The 13,667-nt window shown below is 37.8% G+C and overlaps 1 protein-coding gene across 1 annotated transcript; it reads right to left on the reverse strand.

Annotated features, from left to right (window-relative positions):
- Positions 1-2,212: 2,212 nt before the first annotated feature.
- Positions 2,213-8,165, reverse strand: LOC146480162 (uncharacterized). The gene is made up of 5 exons (XM_085110037.1): positions 7,925-8,165; positions 7,560-7,674; positions 6,200-6,319; positions 5,437-5,528; positions 2,213-2,938 (listed from the first exon to the last, which is right to left on the reverse strand). The coding sequence occupies exons 1-5, from the start codon at positions 8,066-8,068 to the stop codon at positions 2,285-2,287; spliced, it is 1,125 nt and encodes a 374-aa protein (XP_084966163.1). The 5' UTR covers positions 8,069-8,165; the 3' UTR covers positions 2,213-2,284.
- Positions 8,166-13,667: the final 5,502 nt, after the last annotated feature.

The following is a 13,667-nucleotide window of genomic DNA, read 5'->3' on the forward strand; positions in this document are numbered from 1 at the left end:
ATTTCGACAGCTGCAGTGTCTCATGTATGTGTAGTACTACACAACAGCTGTCAAAGAATGTGCTGATGCGTTGTTGGAGTATAATAATGTGTCTGACTACGGTATATCAAGTTTCACATGACAACATTTTGACTTTTTGAATTGGACTAATTTCACCCAATTAGAAGAATGGGGTGAATTGTGAAGTGTATAACCCTATTTTCTGATATATATAATTTATGTTTCTACAATATAATAAAGAAGAAGAAGAAGAAGACTATAGCCATTCATTTGTTAATTTGCTAGAATGGTGTCACTAACGTTTTATTAATTGCATTGGCTGTATTTGTATTTAAGAGAAATAAATGATAACATAATAATAATAATAATAATAATAATAATAATAATAATAATAATAATAATAATTGATTTATTCACGTTCTATTTTAAGTTTCGCTTGGCTCACAGGTTACGCTACGCGCCCTGTGGTGCTTTCTTTTACTGTGCATACGGATAGTTTTACTGCGCATAATAAATAGTCCTATTGACGTGGATTTCCACTGAAGCGTAAATTTTACGTTCGTACCGGCGTATATTTGACTGGCTTTAGGTCCATAAAAAAAGACGCTGTGTGAGCCGACAGTGCACAACGTAACCTCCAAAAGGGCAGGAGCGAATCAACCCCTGCCGTTATTAATTTTCCTGAGAACAACCTCCTCTCCCCAACCCAATCTCGGTCCCAGGGTCCTCTCTCTGGACCCTTAGGGAACGAGGTTGTCTCCAGCCTTGGACTGAACAATCACAAGTTAACTTCCGTCTTCCTTGTGGGACGGTTATTTTATATTTGCAACAATAATGTAAGAAGTATAGCAGGCAACAGTGAATAGTAAACTTGTCGTTCGTATTTTGACTCGCCCTGTCCTGTCATCTCGTAAAAATATACAGCGATACTATGCACCCAAACATCCAATAAGAGTGAAAAATTGATGCTACATAAGCAAGTTGGTCTGCGCACGCTCATCAACTCTCACGTGATATTCAAGGAACTTATGATCTATGATCTAACTCTAGTGTTACCTTAAGTTACTCTTTACAGCTAGTGTTGAAATTTCTTTTTTCTTTTTCCCCGCCTCGATTACTTAACTACATACGGGTGGAGGAATTTGCATTAATTTATTTGCTTCTGATATGATAAAGTTTTGTTGTTGTTGTTGTTGTTGTTGATCTAATTGATAACTATCTAGTATTTAGTTATATGAACAAATTTTAACTGCCTTTAAAACATATCGCGTAGAAACGAATTTAGGCCTCGTCGCAAGTTGCTCGGCGACTTTTTGCTTTTTGGATTTTTCGCAACTTGAACCAACTTTCGCATTCGATAGCACTATATATATATTTTAGCAATATTTGAGTTAGAAATAAAAGGTATAATGACAGTATACATAGAGCATTCCACGGGAAAAATATCACAATGATGATAACAACAACAACAACAACAACAACTTTATTTTTTTCACATTTCCATTGATACATATATGAATATTTAGTTAATTTAAAGTTTTAAAAACATTAATACGGATAACTAAACATAAATATCTAATGTGGAAACGCGTAGCGCCTAAGTAAACCATATAGTTTTCTAAGCTAGACACTAGTCTTGTAAAGAAGCATTTTAAATGTAAACATCTATATACATATTCAACACACACTCACAGACGACACACGCACTGCTCATACACTGACTGTTACAATATATAAATTAGAGGAATTTGGCTAGCTAGGTCATTATTTTTGCTTCGATAGTAGATACTGTTTAGCTTTTCTAGGTAAGTTTGAAATACTGAGATCTTTGAGATCTTGAGGAAGTTTTTGCCAGTGATCGACTGCTAGTGCTGGTAATGTTGTTTTTTTGCAATATTAGTCGAGAAACGTGCTTTACAGAAGTTAGTTTTTGAAGCATATCTAAGTATTATAAGTATTATAACAGTTTTAAGACAACGGAGAGAAAGGGTCCTGGTTGAACGAGGTTGAAAGAGACATTGAAAAGGGTAGGTCAGCGGTTTCCAAGAACATGAAGCAAAATGGCAAACGGTAGTGACGAATCAACTGATTCCAACTGTTACTAATATCCTATACTACCAAGTAACGATAGGGTGACTCTAGGGCGACCTTTGGGTAATTTTTCTAAATTATAACGTAACTTTTGGGGAACAATGGCAACTAATGGCAACGACATTTTTGAGCAAGTTTTGAGAAAGATTTGAGCAACTTGTGGCTCGGCCCTAGAAAAGATCACCGTATTGTATTAGCGTATCCAAAGGTTTAATGCATAGGCATCAGCTGGCAAGTTGAACCCTTCGTTTCCATAGTCGTATTCTCTTCTGCCTGCCCCAGCAATTAAGGAAGCCGCTTTCGACGATGTTACTCCAATTCCGTGATCCGCACGGATGCACCTTTGGCCTCCTCCACCAATCATCATTACAGAGCCACTCCAGCCAACAACGCACCAAAAACCGATCTTATTGGCGCCTTGAATTTCACCATTACAATTTGCTTGTGCAAAACCATTAGTTGTATTGTACTGTCCGCCGTAAGTAACGTTGCAGTCACCCCAGCACCCATCCACGCCACCATTCCAAGATCTGCCGTTCCTGAAGTCGCCATAGCTTGTGATTTTGGATCTGAATGTCTGTCCACCCAGACAGTCACCTTTGGTCTGCAACAGAGTGGTATGCTGTGGGTCATCACTGCGCGTGATCTTCAACTCGTTGCCGCTGAACAGCCAAAATGCTGGCGAGATCATGTCAGAGTTGATTGAAGGATCACTTGTTTCTCTAACAGCAACCATCTTGTCATACCACCATTCACCGCTGTCCTCCATCCAGTTTTTGCCATCTGCGTTTGAGAACCGAGCGATAAAGGTCCAGACTTGACCACTCGACTCCATATGGCAATATGTCTGAAGCAAACAAACAAAACAGTTATCATGGCTACGAAAACAGTACAATGCTGCACCAGGAGTAATGGGCTCCTGGCTGCACCTAGAAATAGCCGTAGCTGTTTAAAAGACTTTGTGGTTAGTACTATTACTCGTAATAATTTTAGAAAGGTCTCCTGTGTTAATTTTCCAGATCATTTTGTGCCACAGTGATCATTTCGTTTCATTTTGTTTGCTTTCTCAGAAATCCATGCCAAATACGTCCTCTCTAGTGCAGTGCCATCAACTCAATAGAATTTGGGGTCATTGATTCAATGGAGTCCAAGAAACACACCATAGAGGTATTGCTCAAGTTGAGATGTTACACTTCTCTCTTCTTACGCTCTTGGCTCTTCCAGAGTGCCTCAGCAATGCGTCTGCTGCTGCCTTGGTGAAAAGAAGGCGCCAGAAGGTGCGATCCAGGGACTCGGTTGCATAAAACGCCCACTTAACTGCTCACTGAAGTGTTAAAGATCTGGATAGATAGCTTGAGCTAATTAAGGTGTATACGCAAGAAAGTTAACAGGTCTTATAGTCTGCGTAAGTGGACAGGAGCCTGCAAGGATGTAACTGTAGGAAGGGCGGCCGTTTTTAACGCCTGCAGAGTGGGATCCATCTCCTCATTGCTAGGCAGTAGGTTCCATGTCCTTATGGTTCTTGGGAAACAGGCGCGTAGCTAAGGTTTTAATAGGGGTGTCCGTTGAGCCCCAAATTTTGCTGAGCGCCGGAGGCGCTCTTACCAGGGGGGGGGGGGGGGGGGTCCGGGGGCATGCTACCCCGGAAAGTTTTGAAAATCTAGGTTCCCAGAAACCTCATTTCCTGCATTTTGAGACCCATTTTAAGCAAATCACAACTTTGTTTTACACAGCTTTTTAAGCTATATACGTTATTTCGACGGCATAATTGTTTCAACTTAAACAAGAAAGTTCAATGTACATTCCGCGCCCTGTCAAGTTCTGATAGCTATTCGTTCTGCCGATAGTCATGCACCAGGCTGGTAAACTGCATCATTCTCGGGTATAGTCCTTCGAACAAATTGACTATCTCGTCAAGATTGACCGGCATATCATATTTGATATGCATTAGAGCCAGGGCGGACAGCCTACTCTCTCCCATAGTACACCTCATGTAGTTGTTCAACCTCCTCATTGTGCTTATGGAACGTTCACATTCACAAGTGGTGACTGGAAGGGTGGCAGCAATTTTCAGGAGCATGTACAGGTTGGGGAAGTCGTCGGGATCACATGCTTTTAGTGACGAAGCAGACGAATCAGCAACAATTCGTCCGTCCTGAACCATAATTTTCCACCTCTGGAATTCGTACGAAAAGAGTTGCGGAGAGGGTAGGTCATCTTGATAGAGATCCACCAAATCAGTAAGCTGCTGAACATTGACCTGGGGTTTTTTCTCGGGTTTATATCTATTTTTCTTTGGTTGATTTATTTCGACCACGGAAACTTTATTTAAAAGTTTTTCTTCCGCCATTATTTATCTTCAAAGGGGGTTCGTTCGAACCCCTCGAACCCCCCCTCCTACGCGCCTGGGAAAATAGACCTGCCATAGGCCTTAACGATGGACGGAAGTTGGTACTATTTGCAAACACTGTGTCTGATGCTCCTAAGGTTAAGAAATACAGTTGGGGGAAACCAATTTAATCAAATTATTACAGATTTTATAGAAGAGAACAACTTGCTGTTATAAACGACGGTGTTCTAGCGTGACCTAACCGAGACAACGAAGTAACTTTGTAGTGCTGGTGGTGCGCCTGTAGTCGGAGGTGACGACTCTGGCTGCGTTCTTCTGTACTTTTTTTTTTTTTTTTTATTATCAACTATAGAATACTAAACTCTACTTACAATACTAACCATACCAACTTAAGATACTAACCTAAATTACAAAAAAGTAATAATAATAATAATAATAATAATAATAATAATAATAATAATAATAATAATAATAATAATAATAATAGTTACAATATTAAATTAAATGCTACTACTGACAAGCGTTCTTCTGTACTTGTTCAATTAGGCCAACGTCAGCACTTGTATGGGGGCTAAGGACAGGTGGCGTATATTCAAGCAAAGGCCTAATCACGTATCGTTCTCGCAAATGACAACTTATGGCTCTTCTTACGTGATTTCACGAAAAGAAAACGTTAATTAATCTGCACACTCCTTCAAAACTCTCCCGTCATGTTGCCACATTGGTCAGGTTAACCAGTGGAATAATGCAAGTTATGTTCAGTCTCAATTGTGTGTTAAAAATCCAGGACAAAAAGGTATCACACAAGAATTTGTTTATAAATGTTAACAAAACTGAACCATTGTTTTAATGTTTCCCTCGATGCAAATATGTTTTTTGGCCATTCAAAGTAACACTAGAAATAGGTGACATTGCCCTTTAAAAAAGGACCAGGAGAAGACGATAAATTCCACATACATGCTTTATTACATGGATCTTATACTAATAGCTCTCACCAGAAACTTGAAGCCAGTTTGAATGAGCCAGTAGGCTCCGCTCACCGCCTGTTCGCCAACAATCTTCTTTATCGCCAAACACGATTCTCCAGCTGCATGAGAAAATAAAAACATGTTATTTAAATGGTTCCACCTTTGCGTTCAATCTATAGACTGAGAGGTTCATAGAGACCGTTTACAGCATAAGAAGTACTGCTCAATAGCTTTCGTTTAAATGATTTAAGAACGGTGGCTCCCCTTGTTATTGCGCATACGTTCTGCGCATCTTGGGATGGTCTGAGAAAGTCGGGTCTCTTAAGGAAGGCACCTACTACTACAAAAATTTTTTGCGCGGTTTATGACTACTGTACGAAGCAGGGGAATTTGGAATTCAAAAAGAAAATTGGGGTAACCGTTCTTTTCCGGAGGTAATTGAGCTTCAATTTGGACAGAAAGTCCCTTACATTGTTCTATATTTTAAAGCTTTTTTAGAATTTATGTTGCTTGTTTATCTCTAAAAAATGCCCGGCTACCCCTAATCAGTCTTTTTGGAGTCCTTGCTAAGATCTGCTTCTCTGAAAGGTCAAAAGCTTTGCCAAATACCTCCCGTATCAGGAGGCACCATCCCGTCCCGTAATCGCAGACCGATGAAGAATGGCCTTGCACATGATTGCAAAATAAGAAACCCCACAGAAAGGTCCTGCTCAGTTGAGTTTTCATGTTTTGGGTGATCAGACCCTTAGGGTAAAAAATGCCAAGGACGATAACTTCGAAAATTATTTACCTGTGCAATTTCTTCCGTCCCCATAATATCCATCCTTACAAGAGCAATTGTACGATCCTTCGGTGTTGGTACAATCAGCATTGATGTGACATTCGTGCTCCATAGAACACTCGTCAGTGTCTGAATAATAATAATAATAATAATAATAATAATAATAATAATAATACTAATAATAATAATAATTATTATTATTATTAATTATTATTATGACATTTGTATTTTCTCTTGAAAAGTTTGTGCTTCGAAAATTAGTCTCGAAATCGGAATGAATTGTAAATAGGTTTTAATAGTTCTTTTCTCAACTTTTAACTTGTAAATAACAATTTCAGCTGCTTGGTATATGTTAATAAAGATTATATTATTAAAAAAAAAAAATAATAATAATAATAATGATGATGATGATGATGATGATGATGATGATGATAAACTAAAAACACCAAATGTTTTTGAAACATATAGCATCACAAATAAGAGTAAAATGACAAAGTACCTTTCCGACTTTGCTGATTTTCAGCTTTTGGTTGTAAAGATTTAAGCTGATTTAGATAAAAATAACTTGTACCATCACCATCACTAACACAATCCACCGTCGCCGACATTGCCGACACCTTACCTGATTGCCGGTCATTACCAATGCCATTGCCAAAAACAAGCTGTGGTGCGCATCACATCGGACTGACACACACTGAGGATCATCTGAAGATCTCGCATAATTTTGATGTTCGATTGTCATTATTTATTCATCTTCCGATAACAAACGAAGCTTCATTGCCTAACAGTAAGATCTTCGAAAACTTCCCTTCAGGTGAGGGGTCATTAACACGTTATCATTTATACCTTATTGATACTTAATTTTGCGATTTTGGCGAGACAGTATTTTGCGGGGTTTTATTCTCGCGATTTCAATAGGCAAATATGAAAGAAGGGGATTAAATTTCCCGATTCAAGCGTTCTCAACTTCATTTTATTTTTTTAAAAGTCTGAACTTTTTAAAGTTGCTTGATAAACTGAAACAAGCAAAACTCATGTTTAAAAATTAACTTTTAAGTTAAATTGGAACAAGCAAAATGCATATTTGAAAATTAACTTTTTATTTTATCAGTTAAAATGTGGATACGCATTGTCTCGGTCCGTAGTTTGCGGTAATGTTATTGTTATTGCATGTTAATCATTTTTTCTGTGATTTGAATTTTCTATATGGGTATTAAATTTCTCAAGAATTTTTTATTCGCGGGTCTTTAGTTTCGCGATTTTTTAACAATCGCAAAAAAATGCGAAATTAAAGACACGCGAAATTAAGTACCCATAAGGTATATAAAAAACTATTTTTTCTACTGACTAATAATGAGCATCAAATTACCATTCTCACAATGGTCACCGTCGAATCCAGGGGGGCACAGACATCGATAGCCTTTGCTGGTAAATCCTGCCTGACAAGTTGCGTTTCTCTGGCAAGGAAGCTTTCCACAAGGGTTCTTAAACAAGATAAACCGATGTAAAAATTAATAAACTCCTATCAAGGTGAAATTTTCAGACAGGCCACCGTTTCATTGGAAGATCCAGAAAACAGTGTAATATGCTCTCCTCCCTCCAGATCTCTCACTGCGACATTGGAGGTTGACTGCATCTATCATGCAGTTATCTCAGGATGGGCCTCGGATTTCTCTGAACTAAAATTACAAGAAATATATGCCAAACTTTATTGAGAATTTAGGATTCACTCACCTTTGTTCCACGGTAAATATAATTATTCCATGGCTTCAAGTCGTCCGGATGTTCGTAATGAGTTGCGTTATTCAGTTCACATTTCGTGGCTGTATCTGATCCACTTGGCATTTCCACATTGAAACTGACGCAATTATGTTCCATGAAGCATAGCGCTCCGCAGAAGTCCCCTTGGACGTGTTGGATGGTGCGGATCACGTGATTGACCAGTCGCTTTCCCTCAAAAGCCCTAGCAGGTTTGAAGTCCAAATGGCGACACAAATCTACGGAGAAAAAAGAGAGAGATCGTCTTTATCGGTACTGGTACCATTTTTCAAAAAACTCATTAATAATTCATCAGTCCATTGACCTATCAAATTGTCGATAAAACATCAAGTGCAGTGGTTTTAAAACCCGATAAAACCTCCTCCTTATCGGTATGCGGTGTTTAATGTTTTCTCAAATGCTAATTTTCAACGTTCACAAAAGCATTATTGTTATGAACTCTCTTGACACACGCTTTTCCAGGAATGTTTTGAAGCCGTTCAAAACACTCGCAGTGTCTAAAACCACGAGGCGCACTCGTGGTTTTAAATCCCGTTAAAACACTGCTGCTCGTGTTTTAAACATTACATAATTTTCCCTTTGCAGCTAACGGTCACATGGCACGGATTTATTTTAACGGTTTTTTTTTTATTTTTACTTTTTCCCGCATCACCTAACATGTTTTACCCAATCGCAACTTAGCGAAAACATTTAAAGCGTTATTAGGAGCAATGTTTTGGTGTTATGCCAACGTTGCCTTCAATTACCTTGAATAAGATCAGACTCGATTCAATTACATTTTTTAGCAGTGATTTCCTGTGGTGCTGTTTTTAAATACTTTCGAGCAAATCAAAATAATGCTTTGGTGCTATGCTGTTTTGGTGTTAGGCCAACGTTACCTACAACTACGTTGAATAAGATCAGACTCGATTCAATTAAAATTTTTTAGCAGGTATTTCCTGTCGTGCTGTTTTTAAATATTTTCGAGCAAATCAAAACAATGCTTCCAATTTCAGTGATTTCTTTGAAAGTCATCCATAACTAAAAAAGTAGACCAAAAGATCTCAAGCGTGAACCTTTAATCTATGAATATACGGTTTATCGAAATGTAACGGTCAGGAACTGAACTGAGGTTGTATCGACATACCATATAAGAATCATTTTCGTATTTTCCGTTCGTTGTCATAACAGACTTAATTGTTATGCTTATAATCAAGGCAGCAATTTAGCGGCGATTTTAATCGCAATGACTTCAAATCACCTGTTTGCACATTCTGCTCAATCACTGCGCAGCAGTAACCCAAACCATAATTACATCGTCACAATATGGCCTCAGGATATTTCATCCAAAAATGGCCCGTTACTCTGCACAAGCCAGTTGAAATTAACTAAAAATCCCGGCATGCCGCGAATCAGAATGCCAGAGGTTTTCAAAAAGAAGGTTGCAACAATTTACGTAAACACAGACTTCAGAAGAAGCCAAGAGAAAGAAATGTTTTCCTGGTCGCTTTCAATCGTTTAAGTATAAACAGCGAAAACAAATTGAATAATAACACTCGGTTTTTTTTCGAAGAAAAAAAAAAAAAAAAGGAACAACGTCAAAGTAATCCGTTAAGTGTTTTCAGATTAAAAAACGATAGAAACCGCATACACTTTCGTTATGGATGGGCCAAATGGCTGAACTGAGACAACGGATGAATAATGAGGATTATAAGACATTGTCCCAGTTTTAATTGATATATCATCTTGTGGTGGGTTATTGAAAATTTACTGACAGTTGTTTGCTTGCTAAAGAAATAATTAAAAATAATTACATATTCTCTATCAGCCTAGTTCTTTTATCCTTCTTATCTTCCTGAATTCCTTTCTCTCGCCACCGTTTAAGCTTAAAACCAATGTTTCAGTTTTGTACGGGCTGTTGGCAAAGAATTTCCCGAAAACTTTACATTTTACTTACCTAGCATTCACAATTAATTTGCCGTTTGGGCAAACTCATATAATTAAAAAAAAAAGGTGCGAAGTAACTTAACGGACTTGGGTAGCATTTATTAAAACTAAAGAAGGCATTTTGGGCTCAGGAGTGGAACCATTGTCTTTGCAAGTGGCAGCAGATTTTGGTGTGAAGTCAGTAAGTCACATTGTATCGTTTAAAATGTGAAGAATTTTAGAAAATCAATTAGTACTGGTTGAATGCTTGTTTTTCGGTCCCGAAATGATTTAAATATGTTACAAAACACACCCCCGCTCCGATAACAACTAAAACGTAACTTTTATGCGACGATTGCTTACAAAACTTGCTGGATTTTCTCAACCCATTTCTTTTCAGGATACATAAAGCATATGCCATTTTACTATGTTGATGTCTAGATTCCTGTGCGTTTTTGGAGCATGTGTTTAAGGATACTTGTGTAAACAACAGGCTATGACTGAAAAACGACTGAATTTGCATTTAACAACACTCGGTATCTGATCCATGAAAGAATTAAATAAAGTGAGTACTAAGAGTCATTCATCCTTCGGTTTCACTTCCTTTCTGTTTTAAGGTGGACAAAATTGTAATGGAAACTTTTTTTAATCCTTTGACTGGGAATGTATGAAGAAATCTCTAATTTTCGTTTTTCATCGATTAAATATTTATCCGCTTTTAGATCAGGTTGTATACATAACGACAGCCTTTAAAAGCCATAACATTTTAAAATTAGTTTCTTAGAACCTAAAGATAATTTCAAAAAATTTTCTTCTTGAAGAAGGATTTAGGCATTGTTGAAAAAAGTTAGAAAAACCGGAAATAAAAGTATGTAACTGACAAACAATTTTTTTCAGACAATAGCTAAAATTTTTCCTAGATCTTGAATCACCGTCAAATAATTGTGTTTACATGGCTTTGAAAGCGATCTAGAATGGTTCAAGTTTTAGCTCATCGAGTTAAAAGGTCACTCTTGCTCTTCATGAAACGTGTCAAACGTTTATTGACCTGGCATAGGGGCTTTGCCGGCTTAAGCCTGGGCGAGAAAGCAAAACGGGATGTCCCAGCGCTCGATTCTCGTCGAAAAATATTCATTGCCTGTCTTCACAACCGATGATCAGCTGTAGAAACCACGGGGAATATCAAAAAGCCTCACGCTTTGTCAACCGATTGTCGCGTGATTTTCTAGTTAACTTTGTTGTCCATGACAGCGCAAGAGCTGTAATTTATTTTAGTTGGGCAGGCACTGTGATTTTTGAACTTCAAATACTTGCGCGCGTCTGCCAAAACAACTTACAAGTAGCGTTTCTTCGGATTTCACATCTTATTAACTTGACATTGATTTATAGTTTTCTATGGTTCGTTTAAAAACAAAGCGCGCGCTCAGTAGGGAAGATTTCCAAAACCAACAACACCTCAGGAAAGTCCTTATGAATAGCTTTGCATCATAATTTGAATTGTTACGCTTGAGGATTAGTAGGTATAACTAAAAGGCATAATTCATCAGTCAGCACATCAAGACTGAAAAACCACTCCATAGATCTGAATTACAATAGTCGAGTATCATCTCAATGTTTGGTCACGGTTGATCAAAGAGCGGACAACTCTATCCAGTAGATAAATCGCTATCCAGCGGATTAAACATACTCCAACCTATATATTTTATCCGCTCTTTGAACAACTGGGGCCAGAAATCAAAGAAATGGGCCAAAAACAGTGATTTCCTATAATAAATTTGATAAACTAAACGTTTTGCAAACTCGCAGTGATTTGTATTTCCTTTTTTTATATGCCTTTTATTTGGCAGATAAAAGTTTCTCTAGTGCGATCACCCGGCTCGTAACGTATCAAGTAAAGAAGAAATATATTGGCAAAAAAAAAAAAAAAAAAAAAAATTGTTGTACTCACCTTCCACCACGCAACTTACACTTGGTACAAAATAAGAAAGTAAGCCAAGGAAAATCCCGTAGACAGCCAACTTCATATTAAAAGCCGCTGAATTTGAAAGAAAATATTTAATTCTAAGCACGTTTTGAAGGAGCGTTTTACGCGCGCAGCGCTTAACTGTGCGATTAAACGTCAGCATTCAACAGAACTTCTGCTTTCCTCACGTCATCTTTGAATGCATACATGATTCTGCAGTCCACAAGTTTCTGTTTAAGGTACGTTATAGGTCAATTATTTTGATCTAGTTACTTCGCTGAAAACCATTAAGGCCAGCATGCTTTGTCATGTATTAGTAATGACATTCTGTTGTTGTAGTGGTCTGCAGGAATAGGCTTTAGACATGAAATAGGAGCTACAACCATAAACCACCTGCCTTCATGCCCATTCGATTCCAGGGCCTCTCGCTCTTGGCTTCGCAAACATTAGTCATGCGCAATACGGATAACAGCTGTGGACCTCGAGAAGGGGTAAATTTTGTAAGGTTATTTGGCAAAAATCCTGTCAGAGAGAAGGTGTAACGGAAGACAGTTTTAGAAAACGCCATTTTGTTTACATGCATTCTGATTAGTTCAGATGACGTATTTTTTTAATCCACAGAAACACGATAATTTTTCGCAATGGGGTTTTCTAGAAAAAAAAAAGGAAACATTTCTCATGTTTTTATAGATTAAATAAATTTAGGCAATTTTTCTTTTCCAAACATGCTTTTTACATCTTGGCATTTGCGTGGTTTTGAAGTTGAGATGGATTTTGGATAAAAAAAGGCTAACAATAAATATTTTACAAAATTGAATAAGACTGAAGATTAATAAACAAAATCAACATATACCAAACCAGCGAATAGTTTTATTTTTTGTGTGATCGACTCAGACTACATGTATACCTGTGGTGTTGCCTTAGTTTCGTTCGCAAATGATTTTGAAACAAACATGCTTAAGACAGCTGTTTTGTATTAATTGAGGAATAATCTTCCCCCTCATTTTGATTTAATTATACCCTACTAGCAGAGGTTTCTTTCTGGCAAGTCTTCTAGCATCTACGAAGTCGTTCGCGTCTCTAGTATTTCGCGTCGTAGGCTTTTTTACAAGCTTCTTGGACTTCGTACATGCTGAAAGACTTGGCAGAAAGAAACCTCTGCTAGCAGGTTAGTATAACTGCTCATTGGGCCTTCTGTGACTGAGTATTTAAGATTTTAAAAGGCTAGATGAAGCAGTGGGATTGTGCATGGGGGATAACAAAATCTCTCTAAATTACATTGTTTTTCATTGTAAGTAATGGGAAACAGCGCTCGAGAAATAGCTGGTAGCGCTAACATGAACAAATTAAATAATTAGATGGTTTGGGGGAGGGGGGGAGGTGGGCATGCATTGGGTGTGATAATTAACGATTTAACTTTTTACTTGATGGGCATGAATGAAGTTGTTTGTTCTTTGTCCTCTCGACCAACCATGTAAGACGTTGCAAACGGTGCAGATCACCATCGATTATGAAAAAATGATCGGAGGAAGCTGGGATACACCAAAGCCGTTTCGTTCAAAAGGCATGTTTTCTCTTAGTAGTCACGGAATGTGGAGTGATACCTACCTTAACAAAAAATAAGACTTACGAAGAGCCCGTATTACGAAAGTATTTATTTGTCGACTATTTTCTGTAAATGTTGTCTAAGAATCGGTTTCATATTCGTTCGCCTAAGGCATTGAGAGCAATAATAGCGCAGTTAAAAGGCTTCAGGGGAGGAGGGGATCGCCTGGATATTTCGTAATCAAGGTTAAATAAGCTTTTTCAGTAAGAAAATTTGCGTATAAA

The sequence above is a fragment of the Pavona decussata genome, unplaced genomic scaffold, assembly GCF_977016875.1.
Source record: "Pavona decussata unplaced genomic scaffold, jaPavDecu1.1 SCAFFOLD_55, whole genome shotgun sequence".
Taxonomy (NCBI): domain Eukaryota; kingdom Metazoa; phylum Cnidaria; class Anthozoa; order Scleractinia; family Agariciidae; genus Pavona; species Pavona decussata.